The sequence below is a fragment of the Kogia breviceps genome, chromosome 11 (genome assembly GCF_026419965.1).
Source record: "Kogia breviceps isolate mKogBre1 chromosome 11, mKogBre1 haplotype 1, whole genome shotgun sequence".
NCBI classification, from domain to species: Eukaryota; Metazoa; Chordata; class Mammalia; order Artiodactyla; family Physeteridae; genus Kogia; species Kogia breviceps.
In genome coordinates, this window is record NC_081320.1 from 67,854,557 (window position 1) to 67,880,275 (window position 25,719).

The 25,719-nt window shown below is 38.7% G+C and overlaps 1 protein-coding gene across 1 annotated transcript in view; it reads left to right on the plus strand.

Moving 5' to 3' along the window:
• Positions 1–3,451: 3,451 nt before the first annotated feature.
• LRPPRC (leucine rich pentatricopeptide repeat containing) overlaps positions 3,452–25,719 on the plus strand; it is a 108,398-nt gene continuing 86,130 nt past the window's right edge. The window contains exons 1-4 of the mRNA XM_059079400.2: positions 3,452–3,659; positions 17,278–17,477; positions 18,777–18,899; positions 25,517–25,638. Coding sequence (XP_058935383.1) covers positions 3,511–3,659; positions 17,278–17,477; positions 18,777–18,899; positions 25,517–25,638 — 594 coding nt within the window. The 5' untranslated portion in view covers positions 3,452–3,510. The remainder of the gene's footprint in view (positions 3,660–17,277; positions 17,478–18,776; positions 18,900–25,516; positions 25,639–25,719) is intronic.

A 25,719-nucleotide genomic window follows, 5' to 3' on the forward strand; every position in this document is an offset into this window, starting at 1 on the left:
ACCATGTGTTAACAGCTATTCATCCTTCAGACCTCAACTTAAAGATCCCTTCCCCTGGAAACTTTTTTGATTCCCAGGTGAGGCATACTCGCTCAAGGAAACATGTCTCTTTCCTTCAGAACCCCTGTTTCAGTGTTTAATTCATTTAGTGTGATTATTTGGTTAATATCTGCCTTGTCCCTTAGAATGTAACTTCCATAACAGTAAGGACCATGCCTGCTTTTGCCCATCATATTTTTTCCTACACTTAACTTGCTGCCTGGCAGAACTAAGGGGTTTAATAGTGAATACATTCATGATTGACTAAATGAATGCCTAGACAAATTTCATCAATATTGCCTCATACTTCAAGAGGAAGCCTGGTACAAGAACAGAGAGAATCTTGGTTGGGGATTAAGGGTTTCAGAGCTAGAAGCAAGTAGAAAAGAATATGCATTCATTCTCACTACTACCTCTACCAGCCTCAATGATTTTGCAACCACATGCTTTGTCTTTCCTTCTGTGACATTGGTTGGACTATCTGGATTCTTACCTAAAGTCAATCCCTTCACTTTTGTACTGGATCCCATCCCGTCTTGCATATTCAATGTACTCTTTCTCCATCTTATGCTGCATTATCAATTTTTCACCCCTTACTGCAGCACTGTCCAGTAGAATTTTCTATGATGATGAAAATGTTTTCTGTGCTGTCCAATATGGTAGCTACTAGCTATATGTGGTTGAATGTGGTTAATTACTAAGGAACTGAATTTTAAAATTTATTTAAATTTAAATCTTCACTTCCCCTTCCTTCATGTACTCTTAAACATGCTTCACTCAATCATTTAGCTCAACATGTCACCAAAATGGCTCTTCTAAGCATCACCAGGGACCTCTGAGTTGAGAAATCCTATAGTCAATGTTGAGTGCTCATTTTACCAGAACAGCAGCATTTTACATGGTTGATAATTCCCACGGTTGAAAGATTTCTCTCTGTTATTTGTGAACTCACTACTCTCTCTTGGTTCTCCCCCTACCTCTCTGGCTATTCTTTCTCAGTTTCTTGTGCTGGATTTTCATCTTCACATCCTCTAAATACTGAAGTGTCATAAATCTCAGTCCTTCGACCTCATCTTTTGTCTATCCATATTTTCCTCCTAGGTGCTTTCATCCATTTCTCATCCATTTCTATGGCTTCAAATAATAGATACAGACTGTAAACTCCCAAGTGTATCTCTAGCTCAGAACTCCAGACTTGTTTATCATACAGCCAACCCCCTACTCAAACTTGACATTTGGATGTCTGACAGGCACTTCAAGTTTAATATTCCAGATTACTTTTGATTTCACCTTTTAAATCTGCTTTTCCCTCAGTCTTTCCCTTCTTAATCAGTGCTATCTCTATCTTTCTAATTACTCAGGTCAAAACTTTTGCAGTCAGTTTTTACTTACATCCCATAGCCAATCCATCAGTAAATCCTCTTGGTTCTATTTAAATAGAGTGAGGATCTGACCCTTTTTCATTCTCTCACCTGCCACCCTCCTTGTCCAAGCCACTACCATCTGTACTCTGGATTATTGCAAAAGCCTCCTCACTGGTCTCCCTACTTTTATTTATCCATATTCCCTTAAAATCACCTTTTCAAACAGCAGCCAGTGTGATCCTTTAAAAATGCAAATGGATTCATATCACAACATACTAAACTTTCCAATTGTTTCCCATCTCATTCTGAATAAAAATCAAAGTCCTTACTACAACACTCTGCATGATGAGGCCACGAACTACCTCTCAGATCCCAACGCCCATGGTCCCCGCCACCCCCTTTGCTCTTTCTTCTCATCCACACCGTCCTCATTGTTCTCCGAGGGGGTTAAGCATACCACCCTCAATTCCTTTCCCCTTATTTATTTTACATCACAGTTCTTATCGGTCTTCCCAAACTAAACTTTGGAGCCAATCGAATCAAAAGCCAGACGTGGTCTGTTTTGTTCTCTGCTGTATCTGCATCTCAAATAGTGCCTGGCACTATTTGAGAACACTATGGGTTCAATAAATCAGTGTTGAATGAGTGAATAAATAAATTATACCCTAGTGCCTAGTAGTATAACCCAGAGTAAATCATTTAACCTTTTATTTGGATCTCATTTTTCTCATCTCTCAAAGGAGAAATGAGCTGGATAACCTCCAAACACATTTATTCAGTAATTATTTAATGCAACCTACCTTGTGCTTGGCACTGGGTAGGTGCTTCCGCTACAGGAAAAGGCCGCACAGTTCCTGCTTTCAAGGAGCGCCTGTCGGGCTTCCGGGCTTCCGGAAAAAACTTCTGAGCTTTCACCTGGGAATGCTTAGAATACAACTCGGTGAAGAGGGCGTTGGAAAGTTGTCTGTACTTGAAGCCTGTTCTTGGCTTGCCACATAACTCCGATTGCCCCAACAGATACTGAACGGGCAAAACTTTGCTGAGAAAGCTGCTCTGAATTGTATTTGAAAATACATACATAATTTGACTATCAATTAGCGTTTTTACAAACTGAGATGGCATTATCACAGTACTGTTTTAAAAGAGTTATGAGTTGAAACCTTTGGGTAACTTGGGAACTTGTAACCCAAATTTACATGTATAATATGCAAAAAAAATCTGTAAGTTGATTTACATGCACAGGGTACCCTACCAGGTCGTAAGGCTGGGGGCCTCCTATTTTATCCCCAGATTTGGTTCAGGACTTTTTTTTTTTCAGGACTCTTAATTATATTTTATCTTGCTGGTGCATTTACTGAAGGAATGGGTGGGGTGGGAGTTGAGGAATATAATGCGTTCACTGCCAGTTTCAAAACTATACGACCTTCGTTAGAATCCATCCATTTCATAAAGCAAGGCACTATCATGGACTTAAAAGTTGGACCTCCGTATACCTTTACACTGTCCCCTGACCCCAAGCCCACAAATCACATCACATTTAATCTTGGAGGCCCCTAGCACAGTGCAAAGGTCCTTAACATTCTTCCTGTCCCACACTTCTGACTATAGAACGCTCCTCTCAGTAGGCGCGGCATCTTGGGCTTGGCGCAGGAACCGCGTAACGTTCGCCACAACTCCAGCACTCTGCAGAGAAATGTCCCACACTCCGGGATCTTCACAGTCGGCTCTTCTCGAGAGTTCCCGGGTGTTCTCGCTAGTTGGCCCCCCGCAAGCCCTTGCGCGAACCTGGGAGGAGTCGACCTCTTCCGACTCTACCAACTGAAAAATGCAGGGGTGGAGGTACTGAACATGCTGACGTGAAGGAAAGAGAACGGGAAGAGACCTCCCAGGAATGACATATAAAGCTACCTTGTAATGCACATATCTCGTGGGAAATCATATGTCCTGGGATAAACAGGTTTTTCCATCTTCCAAGTTATAGCAACACGTGACTCCCCCTACGTCTGGAGCGCCCGGCCTTTGGTCTCTCCCACGCCGGGCGACCCCGCGGTCACGTGCTCCCCCTGTCCTTGCTCAGCGTGCAGCTTAAGGTGGGGACGGCCGAGGCATGGCGGCCCTCCTGAGACCGGCCCGCTGGCTCCTCCGCTCTGGGGCGGCCCCGCACCTCCCGCTCTCCCTGCGCCTTCTAGCGGGCAGCCCGGGCCGGCCGCACGCCGCCTTCTGTCCGGGCGCCGCTCGCGCCGGGCCCGTCGCCGGGTGAGTGCCCGGCCGCTTTCTCAGCCCTCCTGCAGCGCGGCAGTTCCTCGGGGTCGTGGATGTGGGCGAGGGCCGGGTCCCACCTGTGCCCTCTCCACACTCTCCTCGCTGCTCCAGGGCCAGGCTTCCCTGGGCCTCGTATCACGCTCCTCACCGGGGGTTTTAGGGTGTCAGGGTTGGTCGCTTTCAGAAGGTTACGGCCACGGTCGTGGCTTGCTTCCGTTATGGATCCTGCTGTCGCCGCCTCGGACTCGGTCTTCCTGCCCACGGGTTATCGACGTTCTAAGAAGCTGAGAGGGGCTTTGAAGGATGCTGCCGGGGGTCAGGTGTTACTCTTCTGTGATTGACCGACTCGGGTGTTGTCTCACGTGCAAGCGTTATTGGTGGTTAGTAACCATCTAGGACTTAAGTTTCGAGAGGTTTCTTTTTGGAGGGAGGATAGGTTGGGAATTTTGGGTAAGCTAGGGGTAGCTTAGAGGTGGAAGTTTAATTATCATCAGTTTGGGCTTTTGCCTCCGTTTTTTTCAGTGGAGTTTACCTCAGTATTTACGAAGATGTGCAGCGGGTTGGGAGTTGGGACAGTAGGCTCTGTAAGTGTCAGTGAATGGGTAAGTGGATACATTCTAGGCACTCTGTGGGAACTGGGGGTGCAAAGGCAAATTAAGTTCTCAGTGGGTGTCAAATGTGTGAATAAATGCTCAGAATTGAGGCTTATCAGGAGGTAAGTTTGGTATAGACTTTGCCAAGGAGAGGATAAGGAAGCTTGATGAAGGTGTTAATTTGAGTAGTATTCTGATCGCCTGAGAAGGGTAGATGGGCACTGAGGTTTTAGAATTGAAGAAAAACTGATTTTGAAAGACTAGTGTTTACAAATAGAGGTACTTTGGGAGACAGCACAAGGACTAAGAGCTGAGGATCTGGAGTGGGCCAGGGCTGGACTGCAGGCTTCTCTATTTGCATTATGCCACTGGACAAGTTACGTAACGTTGACAGGCCTCAGTTTCTTTAGTTATAAGATGGGAGTAGTAATGGTGTTGGTGACATTGCATGAGGTTATCTATATAAAGCTCTTAACATAGGGCTTGGTTCCTAGTAAATGCTGTATTAGTTACTATAATAGTAACAGTAATATCTGTGAGTGCATGGATATTTTTGTGGTCCTGCTTGGAAACCTACTTTATGTGTAGAATTACATGGAGGAAATGTTTTGATGACTTCTTAACTTAGTTATACATCTTTGAAATGTAGTCTGCTTATGACTTGGAGCCTACCTGAATTTTCTCATTAAGCCTGAACAGTTAACCTTTAGAAGTTGTGCCCTTGCTTTCACAGATCTACACTTCTTGGCTTTCAGAGAGGTTTTTTTGAGAAAGTTGTGCCAATTATTTATATTTTTCTAGTTCTTAACATCCCTGTGAGGCCAGGGGAGGGTCGATGTTACAGTTCATCTTCGCTGTTGCATTTGAGGAAAACAGTAGGGGGAACACAATCTAGTAGAAAGGGTGTTGGTCTGTTCATCAGACCTGGGTTCCATTTACTTGCTGCGTAACCTTACTTAATCTTTTTGATCCTCAGTTCTTTGTGAAGTAGAGGTAACAAGGCCTTTCCCCCTTCTTTTAAAGCGCATTTCTTGTCATTCAGGACTCAACTTAAATGCTATCTCTTCAGAGAGGCCTTACCTCAACACTTACTGCAAACCCTATTTTAGTTGTATCACGGGATGTTTCACTTGTCTGATATTATTTATCTGCTCGCTGCTTGTTTCCTTAGAACTTAGTCTTGTTCACCACTGTGTGCTCAGCTCATAGCAGGCAGTAAATAAGTATTTGTTTTTTTGTTCTCCTGGACTCTGAACATTTTCGATACAGTTTCCTACCCACAGCCTGTAAGCATGCTCACATCTTTCCCACCTGAAAAACAAAACCTTTCCTGAAACTGGGCTTAACTCCACATGCTCCCCAGTCTCTTCTTCCTGTCTGTACTCCTGTCTCCTTCATTTCTTCACTTCGAATTCGCTCTTTGACCCACTGCAGTCACACCACTGGGAATAGCCATCATTGTTTTATTTATTAACTTTTTATTATGTATTTTTAAATTTTAGAACTTACGTGCCTTCAGGAACAATTGTGAAATATTGAGGGGGAAAGCAATAAACTAAAAATCACTCTTAATTCTATCACCCACAGAGAGCCATTGATATGTGTGTGTGCATATATATATATAGAGAGAGAGAGAGAGAGGGAGAGAGAGGGTGCTTTTAAAATTAGGTATGTGTGAGATGTAAGTTTATTTCATTTAATTTTTTAAGGGACTTCTTAATAGCCAGATCCACTTTTTTAAAAATATAAATTTATTTATTTTTATTTTTGACTGTGTTGGGTCTTTGTCGCTGTGCGCAGGCTTTCTCTGGTTGTGGCGAGTGGGGGCTACTCCCCGTCACAGTGTGCGGGCTTCTCATTGCAGTGGCTTCTCTTGTTGTGGAGCACAGGCTCTAGGCGTGCGGGCTTCAGTAGTTGTGGCTCGTGAGCTCTAGAGGGCAGGCTTAATAGTTGTGGCGCATGGGATTAGTTGCTCCACGGCATGTGGGATCTTCCCGGACCAGGGCTCCAACCTGTGTCCCCCACATTGGCAGGCAGATTCTTAATCACTGCGCCACCAAGGAAACCCCCAGATCCACTCTTAAGGCCTTGACCTCTGCATTACTGTCCCATTTCCCCCTTACTGAAACCCTTTTATTGGCATTGATGATGACACCACTCTTTCTTGATTTTATTCTCTTTAGAATTTTTCTCACTTTGTTGCATCCTTTTTCCTCTGTTCATCTCTTAAATGCTGATATCTTTGGAGGGTGGTGGTGGTTGTCCTTAGTCCTTTTGTTTTCTCATTTTTTTTTCATTCCCTTTGGGCGACCTCTTCCATTTTTAGGGCATCAGCCCATACCTGCCTATCTGATGATGGCAATATTTTCCCTCCTGGAGGTGCCTGCCTGCTACTAGGCACCTCCACTGGTTGAACTATAGGTACTTCAAACCCATACATCTCAAACTGGATTCATCACTTGGCTGTACACCAGAAACTAACACAACATTGTAAGTCAACTATATACTTCAATTTAAAAAATTTTTTAAATGAGAAAATATCAAACTGGATTCATCTTTCCTCCCAAATATGTTCCTCGTGTGTTCCCTGTTTTAGTGAATGTTGCTATTTCTGTCAGCTTTCTAGAGATTTTTCATTCATATTTCTTTGACACCTGTTCCCATCCCCCCTCCTATGTATTGATTGCACAAATGATTAAGTTCTGTTAGAGCTACTTCATCTGGAATGAGTTCCCTCTTCCAACCCCCACTTTATTCTGTAGTTTCTCTGGTAATTTGATCTTGTCATTTCCCTACTTAAGTATTAGACACTGTGGTGGCTCACATTTGTTCCAGGATAAGGTGCTTCATGTTCTGGAGATGCCTCTGGAGTCTCACTTCTTGTGAGTTCATTCCCATGGTGTCCTTTATGCTAGCCATATCAAACTCTACTTCAAAGTCCTCCACAGCAGGGCTTCTGAAACCGTAATGAGCAAAAGAATTCCCTGGGGATCCCCTGAAAATGTGGATTCTGACTTTGTAGGTATAGGTAGGGGACTGAGATTCCACATTTTTAACAAGCCCCCAGATGATAAAGGTGCTGCTGGTCTGTGAACCAGCAAGGCTTTGATGGACCACGTTATACATCTCTTTACCTTTGACTGTGATGTTCACTATTGGGATGTGTCTCCTCTTCTCTGTTTAATCTCTGTTGCTGGCTTCTCCCTTTGACCACTCCCTTCTTGTGCTTTCTCTCAGATCCGGAATCACTAAAGCACCCATTAACGCTATTGCATGTGTACCCACCAGCATTCCAGACCTGGTTGAAGGTTCCTTGAAGGCAGGGACTTTGTCTCACTCTTTTTGCCTGCCCTGGTGTCTGACTTTGTGGCACGTCGTAGATGTCAAATGTTTGTTGAGTAAATCAATGAAGTAGATGTCAAATGTTTGTTGAATAAATCAGTGAAAATCTTAGACATTGAGGAAGGAATATTTGTGGGATGCAAAGGAGTATGAAGGGGTACTTAACCCATTCATGTAGTGCAGTGGATCTCCACAAATTCACCCTGATCTTGATTTCCAGGAATGTCTGAGAAGGACAGATGAGTATTATTGAGTGAAATTATTAGAATTTATTAATCCTTAGGTGCTTCAGAGGAAAGGTAAGCTTTGAGCTAAATCAGTTTGGAAGCAGATCTGGATTGATGATTATCTTAAAGGTGAAGAGCACATATTGTCCTATGACAGAATGATGTGACTTCTAAAATTGAAAGGAGAGGAAACTTCCTTGTTTACCTCTCATTAAAAAAACTTTCTCAGCACATCTTAAAAGTCTGTCTGGGTCCTTTGGAGTTGCGATTCAGCCTCTGCTCCCTGTGGGTTTAAGTTTATCAATTACAGAGGACTATGATAGGCACGTGTACAACATATTATATATGTGCTATCCATAGAGAGGAATATAATATTGTGGCATTTCAGAGAGAAGAAGGAAAGAAACATTTGTTTTGTGGTAGGGGATCACTCAAGTTTAAGAGGCCATGTGGAAATGAGTAGTCAGAATGTTCCAGGGGAAGAAAGAGGAAGAAACTTGGAGGCCATACTTTTATCCTGTGTGTCTGCATGGGGTGGGATGTAGTGGAAGTTGATACTGCAAAAGCCAGTTAATTTCTTTTTTTAAAAAATAAATTAATTTATTTTTGGCTGCGTTGGGTCTTTGTTGCTGTGCGTGGGCTTTCTTTAGTTGCAGCGAGTGGTGGCTACTCTTGGTTGCCGGTGTGTGGGCTTCTCATTGCGGTGGCTTCTCTTGGTTGTGGAGCACGGGCTCTAGGCACACGGGCTTCAGGAGTTGTGGCACACAGGCTCAGTAGTTGTGGCTCGCAGGCTCTAGAGCTCACGCTCAGTAGTTGTGGCGCACGGGCTTAGTTGCTCCACGGCATGTGGAATCTTCCTGGACCAGGGCTCTACCCCATGTCCCCTGTATTGGTAGGCGGATTCTTAACCACTTCGCCTCCAGGGAAGTCCCCAATCAATTTCTTTTTTTTTTTTTTTTTTTTTTTTTTTTGCGGTATGCGGGCCTCTCACTGCTGTGGCCTCTCCCGCTGTGGAGCACAGGCTCCGGACGCGCAGGCCCAGCGGCCATGGCTCACGGGCTTAGTTGCTCCGCGGCATGTGGGATCTTCCCGGACCAGGGCACGAACCCGTGTCCCCTCCATCGGCAGGCGGACTCCCAACCACTGCGCCACCAGGGAAGCCCCCCAATCAATTTCTTAAAGCTACCAGGGTTGATTAGAAAGTTGGTCGGAAGCCGTTGGAGGCTTTTGAGAGGTACACGTCTTGACAAAGTTTATAAAGACCCTAGGAGAAATAGGGACTGGGGATAGATAGACCAGTGAGGAACAACATTGATACATACTGCAGATTAGGGTTAATAGGGCCACAACTAGGTGGTGCAGAACTGAAGAAAAGATACTTCCTTTTCTGAGAGAAAGAGAACAGGAGTTTGGCGAGAATGTTAGAATTAGGAAGAATTGATTTGGAGATTAGGATAAATAGTAGTACTTTTGGGGTAGATCTTTACCATTGTCAAACTGTGTTTGTATGAATTTATCACACACACATTTCATCTTCTGTGGGTTGATATTACAAATTAGGAAACTGAGGTTTAGAAGGGTGAAGTAATTTATCCAGGATCTCCAGTTGGGATTCAACTGCAGATGCTGTGATTCTCAGTTCCCAAGTGCTTTGAATATGTTGTGTTTTAGGTGCTGAAGGGATTACTTATTGACATAACATTTTTTTAAAAAGGCAGTACATAATACGGTATAAATTGAGGAATTAGAGACTATCACAAGTAAGTAAGCACATGATAAGATCTCAGAATGTAAACTCTGGAGGGCATCTCTAGAATAATCTAGTCTGTCCCACTCTTGCTGTATATTGATAGATTCTACAGAGTATCTTGCTCCACATTACATCAAAGGTCCCAGCCTGGTTAACTGACTCTTATTACTTCCTGTCATAGCTGAGACAAAGGAGACATCCCTTTGGACTGGAGGAGCCTGAGATGGAGGGGACATCTGGATAGGTGGAAAGGAATGGCATTGGTGTTTCAAGCCAGAAGACTGTTACCAAGTGTAGGAGGGTTTCAGTGACTTTTTTACTCTGAAGTTCTGTGACTTACCATAAAGCATAAAGCAGTGTTTGGGGGACAGCTTAGCTGGGCAAGAGTTTTCTGAGAATTGAGGTCTTGCAAAATTCAGGGAGAATTTTTCAGGGGGAAAATAGTTCAGGGAGAAAGTTCATTGTGACAGCTTTACAAAAAGATTTTTTAAAAGATCAAACAGCAGATATTTATTGAGTACCTTCTATAATAAGAGCTATTTATTGAGCACTCTTTTGTTAGGAATCTTATATTTTTTATGTGATCTTTACAAGGTAGGTATTTTTTCTCACGTGAGGGAACTAATGCTTAAACCAAATACCTTTCCCAGAGTCACGTACCTGTTAAACAGCATAGCTTGGATTTCAGTAGTCCTTTTAAAATAAGTCTTGTACTTTCTGCTAATACATTTAAAAAAGAAGAAATAATGTAGTTAATATTATGCTTACTTTGCTGGGTCCTTTATGTATACTTTTCTCAGTGTTGCCCGGACCTTGGGCATTTGTGTACTGCCTTCACATTTTTTGCCAAATCTAGTACTACCTAAACTATTATTTATGTTTAGCATTTTTCTTTTCATTGGGTTTAGGTTTAAACTGACATTTTATAACTTAATTTTGTTTTAAGCAAGAATTCTAGGAAGATAAAGAGCTAGATGCAATAGTTATTTTAAACTGTATTGAAGTAAATAAAACTACAGAAATAGAAAGTCTTTGTCTACATGCTATCTAAAATCATTTTCCTGGCAGAAGTGCAATATTTTGGGAAACACAGCATTATCTCAGTCTTTGTGATATTCCTGTGAGGTGAGTACTATTATCTCTGAGATTTTACTGGCTTAGAGAGAGTTGTGGTAACTTGGCCAAAGTTACATATCTTAGAAATGGCAGAGCCTGAAATCAGGACAGTCTGGGTTTTTTTTTTTTCCTTTTTTTTCCCCCTTCCAATGAGAATGTCTTGAATGGCCTAACTTTTGCATAATGGCTAACCGTTTATCCTTTTTTTTTTTTCATATAATTAGAGACTTTTGGCTTATAATTAGTGATAGTTCCCAGGAAACAGGACAACAGATATAAAAAGAATATGTTAGACATTTCTTACTGGAATCTAGGTTGCTATTGAGTCTGGTGTTAGCAAATTTGGAATACTAGACTTTTCAGTACAAGCTCTTCTGTTCTTAAGCTTCTTTCTTTTCTCCTTATAATATAGACTTTACAGTTAGGGGCCATGTTGGAAATTCTTAATTTTTTTAAACACATAAAATATTCCTGTTAAATTTGACTCTAAACAAGAATTTTAAGGACCAAAATTAGGAGTAATTGCCAAAATTTCCCCTCCTTATCCCAATAACCATTTTACATTTTTACATTCAAGCCCACACTCTGAAAGCTGGTGTGTTTCCACTATGCCATGGAGCCTTCTGTTTTTGTCTGTAAGATTGTGCTTATCTAGTGTTATAAAAAATACATAATACGTTAAGATGTATACAGAGGATTGATTACGACTCTCTAGGGCTCTTTTACATGAATTTTTCTCTTACATTGAAGTGAGAATTAACAAATTGTACTGGAAAGACTTGTTGCCTGGAATTTGCAGTTAAGTCAGGTGGGAGCCTTGGTGATTCTCATCTCCACACCCACCCTCCTCTAAGCTTCAGTCTCTCACTGGGACTGCTGCAACAGCTTCCTAAATGGTATCTCTATTAAATTCTTGCTGCTGTCCAGTTTATCGTCCACCCTGCAGCTAGACTGATCTTTTCTAAACAGAAATAGATCATACCACAACCCCTGCTTACAAAACCTTCAGTAGGGTTCTATACAGTTTTGTACTTGGAATGAAATCTGTATCTAGAATAAAATCCAGACTCCTTACCTTCACGATCTAGCCCAGCCTTCCTCTCCAATCTCATCCCATCTGTTGCTCACGCACTTGGTCTGCTGACTGTTCTACTTGGCCTAGAATACTTATCCTCTGATATCTGTATGGCTGCTGCTTTTCATCCTTAGTTAAAAATTTTGAATGTCATCATCTTTGTACATTTAATCCAAAGTAGAACCCTACATTGGGTTTTGTTGTTTTGTTTTTTTAAGTTTAACTAATTGATTATCAGGTTTACTTACTAGATAAGTAGAAAAGCTGATCCTAGCACAGTGCTTTATACATAGAAGGTGCTTAATAAATCTTCTTTGAATCAATAAATGAAATAATTTAGGTGTGATAAAAGTAAAAAAAAAAAAACAGTTATAGGATCCTAAAGAGGCAGTGACATGAAACGGTTTTGGGGGAGATTGATCTGGCAGTTAGTTGTATGAAGAAAAGCTTAAGCCTGAGAAACTAATATGAGTTTTGTTGCAAAAATCCATGTGTTCTGGATTGAATAAGGGACTCAGAAATAAAGAGGTATATGAGGGCTCAACAGATGGTCTGTGAAGGATGAGAGGGATTGAGCAATTATCCTAAGATTTTGAGCTCGAGGGAACAATGTAAAGACGGTGTAGTCAGTAGCAGTGGAGAAATTTGAAAGGAATACCAACCACTTTTAGGAGGAGTCATTGTTTTTCGAATTTTTAACATGTTAAAACTTAATTGGAATCAGTATATACATAAAATGTATAAAATAATTATATACTGCAACCAAGTTGGTTTTATTCCAGGTGTGCAAGCCTGGTTCAACGTTGGAATAGTCAATTGATGTAATCAACCATATCAACAGACTAAAGAAAACTCAAGTAGAATAGTTAAAATAAGGGATTGGTGAGAACATAAGAGAAATTTGGATACCTATTTCCTACAGAATAGTTCAGCAAAATATGCTGCTGTGAGAGCAGCATTGTGAAAATCAGTCTTGTATTTTATAAGCATGTCATAAAATCCAAATCCCATAGTTATCAGCCATTGTAGACTTTCCCTTATCTCGTCTCACATTCCCTGCCTACGTTTAATTTTTACCACTTTCCAGTGTGAACTGCCTGTTGCAGCCAGATTAGTTTCCTTGATGCCCTTCTGCCATGTTGAGCTCATTTCAGAATGAAATCACCCAAGTACAAGTACAGATTCTGTCATTTAACTAGCTTTTACTGTGACTTTGGGCAAGTTACTTCACTTTCTTATCTGTAAAGTCAAGATTATAGTCGTAATTTTCTATTACCTTGCATGTCTTAAATGCATAATAAACATTAGCTACTGACTATACCTATTCTATCGCTGTATCTTTAAACTCTGATAGCTCTAAAGTGATGCCAAATTGGCTCATAATAGCAGTGAAAAAAGATGGAAGAGAATAGGGAAGGGAGAGTTTTAAAAATGTATGTGATTAGTTTGGTGTATATTCAAAGTTTAAAAGGAATGAATAACAGTTCAATAAAAAGTTTCCTTGAAAGAAATAAACACTGAGACTATCCAGAACATACAAAGAACTCTTAAAACTCAACAATGAGAAAACTTAATGACCTGGTTGAGAAATGAGCAGTGAACAGTTCACCAAAGAAATATTGAAGGCAAATAAGCATATGTAAAGATGCTCATATCATATGTCATTAGGGAATTGCAAATTAAAACAACAATTAGATACCACTACATACATGTTAGAATAGCTAAAACACCTATGGCATCTGTGGTGAGGATGTGGAGCAATAGAAACTCTCATTTATTGCTAGTGGGAATGCAAAATGGTACAGTCATTTTGGAAGATAGTTTGACAGTTTCTTACAAAGATAAATAAACATAAGCTTACCATATGATCCAGCAGTCACACTCCTAGATATTTACCCAAATGAGTTGAAGATTTCTGTCCACACAGAAACCTGCACACAAATGTTTACAGTAGCTTTATTCATAATTTCCCCAAATTGGAAGCAACTAGTATGTCCTTCAGTAGGTGAACTGATAAGCAAATTGTGGTACATCCACACAATAGAATGTTACTCAACACTGAAAAGAAATGAACTATCAAGCCATGAAAAGACACAGGGGAACCTTAAATGTGTATTGCTAGGTGAAAGAAGCCAATCTGAAAACGATTACATCCTTTATGATCCAACTATATGACATTCTGGAAAAGGTGAAACAAGACAAGTAAAAAGTGGTTGCTAGGGGTTCAGGAGAAGGGTGAAGGGATGAGTAGGTGGAACACAGGGCATTTTGAGGGCAGTGAAATATTCTGTGGTTCTGTAATGCATGTCATGTATTTGTCAAAACCCATAGATAGATACACACAGAGCATGAACCTTTTTGTATACTATAGACCTTAGCTAATAAAAATGTATCAATATTGGTCATCATTTGTAATAAATGTACCACACTAATACAGAATGTTAATAGAGGAAATTAGGTGGAGGGGGAAGAGGGTATAATACATGGAAACTCTGTACTTTCTGGACAGTTTTTCTGTAAACTGAAAAATACCTTGAAAAAGTAAGGCATTGATTTTTAAAAGTGACAGGCTTAATGGGGGAGCCTATTAATTAGGGAACCCATGGAAGCCTGTTTATAATCTAATAATAATCTAGTCCTTGTACCTTTTTGAAATATGGACGCTCAACTATAAATCATTATTTTTTTCACTAAAGAGTCAAAAAACACTAGCACCAATTATAAAGAACAACAAAACCTGAGAAAAATAACTTTTTAAATGCCAGATTTTGCCAGAGAAAATTCATGGGTAACCTGGAAGTTGATTGTGAGTGCTGGAGTCTCAGGAGGGAAGCTGAGAAATTTCTCAAAAATATAAAGGAGCCATTTTATGACACTTGGGTGAAATGATAAAATAATTTTCCCTTATGTGTTTACATCACTTGGTTATCAGGTTTTGGAGGCAGTGCATTCCAGCTTGTGCAGGCCTGATGGTTAGGTTCCTGCCTTGCATGGACCCACCTTAACCCCTGCACTTGTTCTTTCCTTTCCTTTCTATCAGACATACCTATCGTTCTAGGCTGTGAACACACCCTTTTTCCTTCAGGGTGTGTTCAAGTGAATTTAAAAATAAATTCTGGGTCAAATAAGAAATGTAGAAAGCGCTGCCATGTGAGGAAGCACTGGAGAATCCTTTTGAAGAGTGTAGAATCCTTTGGTTTAAATATGTAACCCTTCCCCAGTTTAGTTTATAGTAGATTCATATTTTGACTTAACTAATTAAAGCCAAACACATGTGAAGGAGACTTGGCAGCATTAAAGATTTATTTTGTGAGAAAAATTAGCTTTAGAATGTTCAGCATGCAGTGCTGGTTTATTAACATCTCTGTTTTCTGCCTGAATTTTATTTGTGTTTGTTTGAGCTTACATTTTATTTTATTTTTTAAATATTTATTTATTTTGGCTGCACAGGGTCTTGGTTGCGGCATGTGGACTCTTAGTTGCTGCATGCATGTGGGATCTAGTTCCCTGACCAGGGATCGAACTCGAGCCCCCTGCATTGGGAGCGCAGAGTTTTACCCACTGGACTACCAGGGAAGTCCCTGATCTTACATTTTAAAACTGCATTTTAAGCAGAGGTTTTATTTTTATGCCCCTTCACAGTTTATCAGATTTGGGTTGTGTAAGAAACATTGACAAATACACTTCACTACAATTTTGAAATCTCTTATGTTATTTAGCTTTCATTGTTGAACAATATTATTGCACACACACCTGAACTTGACATATTGTTCTAGGTGATCTAAAATAATATTTTGTGTTTGCCTGACTAACAAGGGCATAGGTTAGTAACAGCCAGACAAACAGCCAGAGAAAACTTTTGAAAATAAGGGATAAATATATGTAGGCATTATCTTCTGTGGTTTATAGGTAAAAATCTAGCATTTAATTAATTCAGTTCATTTAACTAACTTTAATCAATTATCTATCTACAAGTGCTGATCATTAGGCTTCTTAACTAAACAAGATAAGACATTGTCTTGTTTAGTTAGTATTTTGATTTTTTCCATTGTTTTCCGGTCTACTGATTTACATAGGTGGAATCATTGATGGCCAGAGTGGTTGTGATTTGTCCCAGGTCACAGTGGTAGAATTTCTAGTCGAGTATCAGTTACTGCCTCTGTGTTTTACATAACCTTGTTGTGAAACTACTGATGTAGCTTTCTTTAATGTAACATCAGCTACTTAATCATTCAGTTTTGTGACTGGTTTTCCAGGTTAATAACATAGGATAGGAAGTCAACAATTTTATTTTTAAACTCACTAGTATGTAAATATTTATTTTCGTAATTGTGGTAAAAAATGTGCACATGCTAGAAAAATGTGATTGTCATCCTAAAGGCATTCTCAAATTAGTAAGTAGAGTGTTTTTACATTATACTTAGTTACTATATACTTAGTGTGTATTATTTAGTTATACTTACTGGCTACGTCTGAAAAGTCTAAGATATTTGGGGGTAAAGATGTAAATCTCTGAATTAGATAATTTTGTGTAAGATTTGAATGCACAGAAAGCTTAAATTCAATTCAAAGATTTATGACAGGGTTTCCTTCACACATAAGGATTATTTTTAAGTTTGATGTTTGTAAATCAGGTAGAGCCTATTGCTACAGTGTAGAATATCTCTGATTTCACATTTTGGAGCATTTGGTCTGCATGCTGGACCTGTTTTATTAAAACGTTGAATGGTTTAAAGGTTTTTTGCTTTTTGTAAACACACATGTACTAGTCTGACCTTAATTTATAAGCATTTTTTTTCCTTTTGACTTTCCCCAAATTAATGATGTTTAACAGCAGAAATCTAGTTTTATATTTCTTGGTTGCAGTTGTTAAATTGATTAGAAAAGTATACAGTTAGCATTTTGACATATGAATTGAGAGTTGAAACATCACTATAAAATGTTTCACATTTATTTAGAAAGATGGGAAGTTGTTTTGTCGTTAATGATCCTTTAAAAAACTGTATAATTTTAATTTGGAAATTGGTCTTCTTAATAATTCATAATAAGCAACACCTAGAAAGCATTTGAAGAATGCTTTAGAATTCTTCAGAATTTTAGATATATTTTAGATCTGTTGTCTCATTTGTAGAGGTGAGAAGAGCTTTGTAGCATAATCTTCATTTTCCTTCACTGACTTGGTTTTGGTTATGGGAGATTTAAAAACACTTAAAACATACCATATTATTGTCTTAGTTTGAGTTGATTCCATGTGAAAAGTTATCGAGACATTGTCAGTTATTCAAGAGGTTAATTTGCATGCAATTTATGTGCATGTGACTTCATTTAAAGCAAAGGTCAAAACTTTCTTCCCTACCAATTTATACTTCTCTGTGCCTTTTTGCTATTGTGCTATGAATTTAGGTATTTAATAACTAATAAGAAAGCTTTGTATAAATTTTACTCACAAAGATGACCTATGTGGTTAGTAGTTGACATAGTTTATTTCTAATTGTCTTTAATTTTGTAGAGAGCTACTGAGCCAAGCCAGGCTATATGCCATTGCTGCTGAAAAAAAGAATTATCTTCAAGAGGAGCCCACTTCTTCTCATAGAAGGAATGCCAGTCAGTTTGATTGGGCTCTAATGAGGCTAGATAATTCTGTTCGAAGAACTGGCCGCATCCCTAAGACTCTTCTACAAAAAGTTTTTGATAACACCTGCCACTCAGGTATTTGAAGATTCTCTGTTCAAAAAGTTGAACTTAAGTACTGGTTTGGTGGTAAGCTCATTATAGAGCACCTTACTTGTTACTTTAAATTTTGTTATTTCTATTCATGATTTTATGTTATGGTGATCTTTCTGTTTTTCCAACTCATCAGAGCAAAGTTTTGAGTAAAACATTTTGTTTTGCATGTTTATTTCAAAATCAGCAAATTAAAATTGTCTTTTCCCACAGTTTATGAAGGAATCACTTTCAGTGGTACATCTTCTTGGAAGATACTAGTTTTTCTTCTATTGTATAGTGTCTGCTTTCCCTAAGATAATCACATATGACAAATTCCCAGAAAGACTGATAATCACTATTCCCTTTCATTTTTACTGAGCTATTAAAATTTATTTGAGTCACTTATGCAACTTTGATAATCTGATAGAAACTTGCCCTCAGTACACCCCCCAAAAAAAGCCTTAACCATACATGCTCACACAAAAGCCCACGTGCAAGCCACACACATAATTTTGTATATAGTTTGAGAGCATTCACCAGCTTCCCAAAGCCCATCCATGATTTCAGTCACATTAAGAAGCTCTAGAATCTAATGATGAGGGATACTAAAGAAGTATCAGTAATAACTTGCATTTAAAGACAGTTTTTATCATTTTCTCTCTTTGATTTATTGAGTTGTATGGCTATCACCGCGGTCAATTTTAGAACATTTTTATCACCCCCAGAAGAAACCTCCATACTCCTAAACATCAGTCCCCAAACCCCCATCCCTTCCAGCCCTAGGCAACCAGTAGTGTACTTCCTTGTAGATTTGCTTATCCTGGATACTTTATATAAATGGAATCATGCAATAAGTGGTTTATTTTTGTTTTTGTTTTAAAGTCAGCTTTCAGAGACATGTGGATAAAGGGAGAAGGAAGTTAATATTTTGTAGAGGATTATAAACCTAAGTTGGATATTCTTGAGTTTTAATTGTACTGCTTTGTACTATTTTCATAAGATACTGAGAAGTTTAGCCTTTCTATTGCAGTAAGCACTAGGTTCTTTGTAGTCTTGCAGATTGTATAGATTTATAACCTTAGCTTCCCTAAGAAAACAGATCAGTTTTAAAAACTTGTAGTAACATTGTAAATGATACTTGTTGATCGGGATAGAATTTTTTGATTTATGAGTACTCTTTTAATATTATCTTTGGTGAGGCAGGAGATTTTAAAATATTTACAGATTTCAACTTAAGTTTTGATATTTATCTGCATGGTATTGATACTATGTTAAATATTATCCGTTAACCTGTTTTCGTAGGTAGCCCAGGTGGCAATCAAGCCTTGCTTCTGCTGCGCAGCTGTGGTTCTCTCTTGCCTGAACTAAAGCTCTCAGAGAGAACAGAATTTGCTCATAGGATATGGGACAAACTTCAGAAATTGGGTATGATTGTATGAATATATGATGTGTATAAAGGGTGTAGATACTTTTTCTTTTAGTAAAAAAGAATTTCTTTTCATAAATGCTGTAGTTCAGTTTTTTGTTTTGTTTTGTTTTTTGTTTTTTTTTTTGCGGTACGCGGGCCTCTCACCGCTGTGGCCTCTCCTGTTGCAGAGCACAGGCTCCAGACGCGCAGGCTCAGCGGCCAAGGCTCACGGGCCCAGCCGCTCCGCGGCATGTGGGATCTTCCCGGACCGGGAAACGAACCTGTGTCCCCTGCATCGGCAGGCAGATTCTCAACCACTGCGCCACCAGGGAAGCCCTGTAGTTCAGTTTTATGGAAGGGTTTTACTTGAGTCATTTTTTTTGTGATATGACTTATTTGGTGAGTTATAGTGACATCTAGGGGCATTAAGAATAAAATAATTTTTCATAACAAGTATTACTTTTAGGGTAAGTTAAAAGGAACGAAGTAGAAAGACATTTAGTCTGTCAAAGTTATAAATGCACATACTATTTGACCAAGCATTTCTATTTGTTAGAATTTATTAACATATCAAGGATTTCAGTGTTTTAATATGTTTATACTTAAAAAAATTCCTTTTGAAGTATAATTGATTTACAATATTATATTAACTTGAGGTGTACAACATAGTCTGTTTGTTAGAGTTTAGATAGATATACTCACATGTGCAAAAGGATATTCTTCATTGTAGCTGGTTTGCAAAAGTAAGAGATTGGAACCAACTCTAATGTCCCTCACTAGAGGTTTGGTTAAATAAATTATGGAGTGTCTGTAAAATGGAATACGGTGCAACCATTAAAAGAATGGAGTTCTTCATATACTAATGTGGGGTTTTCTCCAAAATATAATGAAAAATTAAGATGCAGAACAGAGTGTATATAGTTTGATACCATTCTGAAGAAAAATGTTTATATGTGTATGTGCATATAATATTAAAATATTTCTGGAAGGATGATAAACACTAGATACAATTTTTACTCTATACTTTTTAAAAAAATTATAGTTGATTACCCTATACTCTTTTATACTTTTTCATTTTGGGGCTATGAATAGTACCTTTTCAAAAAATAAAATAGTTTAAAAGGTCATTTGATAAAATTCAGTGTTCATTCCTGATATAAGAAAACCTTAACAAAGCAAACTAGAAATATTTATATGTCAGTAAGTCACATAATTTAAAAACACATGTTGAACTGGGAGAAAAATTTGTGAGAATGGTTATATTCTAAAATAGAAAAGAGCCCTTACATAGCAGTCATAACAATACCTCAATAGAAAGATAGACACGCATTACTTTCTATTATAATTGTTCACAAACATGTCTTTATACTGTGTATCCTTTGTGAGAGCAGAATTCATAACATCTTTGTTTTTCTCTTTGCCAGTAGAATAATGCTTTGAACTTATTACACTTTTTAACTAGTTGTTGAATTAATATTGTTAGAAACCTGGTAGATTGCCACCGTGACTCTTGTTCACAGACTTTTTTAAAGCTGTAAGAGATTTTTTAGCTTAGGTAATATGTCCAGAGTTACAGAATGAGCTGTGACAGATCTGAGACTGGAACTGAGTTTTCCAGACTAAAGAGGATTCTTTAGTCCCCTTTAGTCTGGAAATGATAGGCTCTCATTTCAGTGTTGCCATATGCTAAATTTTTAAAAATAGAATTACTTCTGGTGTACTTCTTGGCCACATCGTGATAATATATGTCTCCTTAGGTTTATTTATTTATTTATTTATGGCTGTGTTGGGTCTTCGTTTCTGTGCGAGGGCTTTCTCTAGTTGTGGCAAGTGGGGGCCACTCTTCATTGCGATGTGCGGGCCTCTCACTGTCGTGGCCTCTCGTTGCGGAGCACAGGCTCCAGACGCACAGGCTCAGTAGTTGTGGTTCACGGGCCTAGTTGCTCTGCGGCATATGGGATCTTCCCAGACCAGGGCTCGAACCCATGTCCCCTGCATTAGCAGGCAGATTCTCAACCACTGCGCCACCAGGGAAGCCCTCCTTAAGTTTTTTTATTCAGGTTATTTATATTTTCTGGAGTGTTCTTTTGTTTCTTACTCTTTAAGTCAATCCATTTTTCAAGCTATAATTTAAATCCCTTCTTTCTAGAGTTTTACCTCCAGTCCCAATTGGCATCTCATCAACTGCCTTCATTAGAATTGTGAATTTGTCTTTTTCTTTTTTTTGGCTGCATTGGGTCTTCGTTGCTGCACATGGGCTTTCTCTAGTTGCAGTGAGTGGCAGCTACTCTTCGTTGTGGTGTGTGGGCTTCTGATTGTGGTGGCTTTTCTTGTTGCGGAGCACAGGCTCTAGGTACGTGGGCTTCAGTAGTCATGGCACGTGCTCTCAGCAGTTGTGGCGCATGGGCTTAGTTGCTCCGCGGCATGTGGGATCTTCCTGGACCAGGGATTGAACCTGTGTCCCCTGAAATGGCAAGTGGACTCTTAACCACTGCACCACCAGGGAAGTCCCTGAATTTGTCTTTTTAATAGATATTCTTCTCTTGGAGTCTGATGATCTTATCTTACTCATATTTAGATCTTTGTCATGAACCTTCCAGTGTTTTGCACATGTTGGGTAGGTACTAAAGTAGTAATAGTTGAAATTGTAGAAAATGTTCAAGCAAATTTAACTTGACTTCAAAAAAATTTAAATTCTACTTCATTAAATAGTAAATCTATTAATATTAAAATGGTTCAAATGCAAAAGGTTCAATAAAGTTTATAGTGAAAGGCTTTGACCTATGTTCCCCAGACACCCAGTTCCACTCTTGGGGGCAATCAGTCAAATTTAACTTAAAAAAAAAGTTCTCGGGCTTCCCTGGTGGCGCAGTGGTTGAGAGTCCGCCTGCCGATGCAGGGGACGCGGGTTCGTGCCCCGGTCCGGGAAGATCCCACATGCCGCGGAGCGGCTGGGCCCGTGAGCCGTGGCCGCTGAGCCTGCGCGTCCGGAGCCTGTGCTCCGCCACGGGAGAGGCCACAACAGTGAGAGGCCCGCGTACTGCAAAAAAAAAAAAAAAAAGAAAGTTCTCTAAGATAATAATCACTTTTGGAAAAAGATAGATGTAATTTTTTTAGAAAACTATTTCTTACAAAGGCTGTTAATCTATTTGGGATTGCAGAAAACCTTGATCACTAGAACTCTGGTTTAGAGACAGAGGTAGGGAGGGTTAAAAACTACTCTGAACAAAAATGTGCAAACATGTTTTTAAGTATTGGTATTAGGGCAGGTCCGTATTTAATGTGTTTATGTAATCTTAATGAAGGGAACTATATAATGACATCTTAAAGTTTTCAGATGACACCATATTTTTCTTGAACATTAAAATGCCAAGCTAATTAACATAACCACATAAAAAGCCCTGTGAGATGACAGAAAAGTGGCAGGTAACTTTTACTGTGGGCAAGCACAAAGTAATACATGGAGGAGAGAATAATTATCCAAAATACACCAATGGATGAGCACTAATCTAGTAAGAAACCTGGCTTTTATCTAAAATAGTAATATTTTAGTATATTCTTTCAAGTTTGAACAAAATAAGTATAAGATAAATGTAAGTGGATGATAATTTACAAAATTATTACATAACGAGATTGAACAAGAACATAATATTAAAACATTAAAAGTAATGGACAGCAGACCCAGAGCCATGAGATAATATTAGAGGTATAAGGGTATATGGTAAGGTACATAAGGAAATGCTATTATATAGCTTTTGATTATTAAAGTAAGGTATTTTAGGATTATGTCCCTAAACTTTTGAGTTTTTAATTTAAATTTTAGTTAAAGACTTTAATTCACTCTATGAAAGATACACTATGGATTTTTAAAAAATTCTCTATTCTTCAAGAAATGACCCATGAAATTAACTAGACATAATAGTAAATATGGGGATAAAATTTTTACTGAAGTTCACAGAAACGTTTTTGTCATTTGTAGAACCATGTCAGTGTGGCAGAAATAAAGAAATGAAACCCAGTTGAGTTATGTTAACATTGATCTTGACTTAAATCTGTATGAAAATCCAGAATAGATGTTACTCATCTGGATTTTTAGCAGTTTCCTGAGCTTTTCCAGCACACTAGTGTAAATACCTTTATAAAATTATAGAATGTAACTTCCTCAGCCTTAGAGCTATAGCCAGCCATTGTTAGAGTTCAGCTTGAGTTGATGGTTTTTTGAAAGTTCTCAGACACTACATGGTAACCTTGTTGCATAATTATATTACAGATGTGGACTTGCACATGGTTCCCTATAAGGCCCTGTATAAAGTATTACAATGGTTAAGAGATTGGGCTCTCAAGGCAGACTACCTACATTCAAATTTATGGTCACATACTAGCCTTGTGGCCTTGGGTAAATGGAAGAGTCAGTTTTCCTAATCTGTAAGATGGGGATGATAATAGTACCTTCCTGAAAGCTGTTGTGAAGAGTAATTCAACCTCTGTATGCAGAGCACTTAGTACAGTGCCTGAAACATAGTAAATACACTACATGTCTAAGGTTAAAAACAAGTTTTAATTTAATAGAACAGGACTCTACTGCTTTGAATGTCAAACTGACACCACAGGCCTGTGTAGCTACAGGCAGTTGAATAAAGATATAAAATTTAATTCCCGACAAAACATGTAATTCCCGTAAAACATGTTAGCACTGTATTGATATGGTAACCAAGTTGTCATGTTGTGTTGGTATAGTAAGGCTGAGTGGTAACCTTAATTGATATGGCCTTAGGCAAGATGAACATAGAAAGAAAACAAAGGGCATTGGAATACAGGTAATTAACAATAGCAGGCTAGAAATGGTGTTCAGCAACTGGAAATGGAGTGGAAATGGAGCCTTCAAACACTGAGTAGCCTGGTTAGTAAATAAGCAAAATTGTTAGTACAGTCCTACCTGTATATAACAACTGCAGTCACAATCCATCCATCTCAGGGTATCTGTAATGTGGCAAGGACTGCTTTATAAGGAAAAGTCTTTCAGCCACTTTAAATGTAGGGGTCTTACTATTATAAAACTCTTAGAGGAAAACATAGGACACTCTTATGACATAGATCACAGCAAGATCCTTTTTGACCCACCTCCTAGAGAAATGGAAATAAAAACAACAATAAACAAATGGGACCTAATGAAACTTAAAAGCTTTTTGCACAGCAAAGGAAACCATAAACAAGACGAAAAGACAACCCTCAGAATGGGAGAAAATATTTGCAAATGAAGCAACTGACAAAGGATTAATCTCCAAAATTTACAAGCAGCTCATGCAGCTCAATATCAAAAATACAAACAACCCAATCCAAAAATGGGCAGAAGATCTAACTAGACATTTCTCCAAAGAAGATATACAGATTGCCAACAAACACATGAAAAGATGCTCAACATCACTAATCATTAGAGAAATGCAAATCAAAACTACAATGAGGTATCACCCCACACCAGTCAGAATGGCCATCATCAAAAAATCTACAAACAATGAATGCTGGAGAGAGTGTGGAGAAAAGGGAACCCTCTTGCACTGTTGGTGGGAATGTAAATTGATACAGCCACTATGGAGAACAGTAGGGAGGCGGTTCCTTAAACAACTAAAAATAGAACTACCATACGACCCAGCAATCCCACTACTGGGCATATGCCCTGAGAAAACCATACTTCAAAAAGAGTCATGTACCACAGTGTTCACTACAGCATTATTTACAATAGCCAGGACATGGAAGCAACCTAAGTGTTCATTGACAGATGAATGGATAAAGAAGATGTGGCACATATATACAATGGAATATTACTCAGCCATAAAAAGAAACGAAATTGAGTTATTTGTACTGAGGTGGATGGACCTAGAGACTGTCATACACAGTGAAGTAAGTCAGAAAGAGAAAAATAAATACTGTATACTAGCACATATATATGGAATCTAAAAAAATAAAATAAAAAATGGTTCTGAAGAACCTAGGGGCAGGACAGGAATAAAGACATAGATGTAGAGAATGGACTTGAGGACACAGGGAGGGGGAAGGGTAAGCTGGGAAGAAGTGAGAGATTGGCATGGACTTATATATACTACCAAATGTAAAATAGATAGTGGGTAGCAGCCACGTAGCACAGGGAGATGAGCTTGGTGCTTTGTGACCACCTAGAGGGGTGGGATAGGGTGGGTGGGAGGGAGACGCAAGAGGGAGGAGATATGGGGATATATGTATATGAATAGCTGATTCACTTTGTTATAAAGCAGAAAGTAACACAGCATTGTAAAGCAGTTATACTCCAATAAAGATGTTAAAAAAAAAGAAAATACAGGGGTCTTGTCAGCATTTTCTAACAGGAAGGGAATACTATGCTTCATAAGTAAGAGAACTTTTAATCCTTGAATAGGCAGTTACTTGTAACTGTCCATTAATTCAGTAATTACTCTCTTGTATACTAGTTTCCTCTGTTCTGGCAGGATTTCTATATAGGTGCGTCTAAATATGGGGTGTAACACTGAAGTGATCATGTTACCCTCCTTGTTTGTTACATTTAAGTGCACATATTTCAGTTGTGATAAAGGGTATGACTTTAAGTGCTCTTCTAAAAATTTGATTTAAATTTCATTTGTAGGTACTGTGTATGATGTAAGTCACTATAATGCTTTGCTTAAAGTCTACCTTCAAAATGAGTATAAATTTTCACCAACTGACTTCTTGGAAAAAATGGAGAAAGCAAACATTCAACCAAATCGCGTAAGTAGTTGCTATTATAAATGTTTATTGGTCATATCCACTTTTATTTTTACCCAGAAAAAATAATTTTTTAGGAAGTAT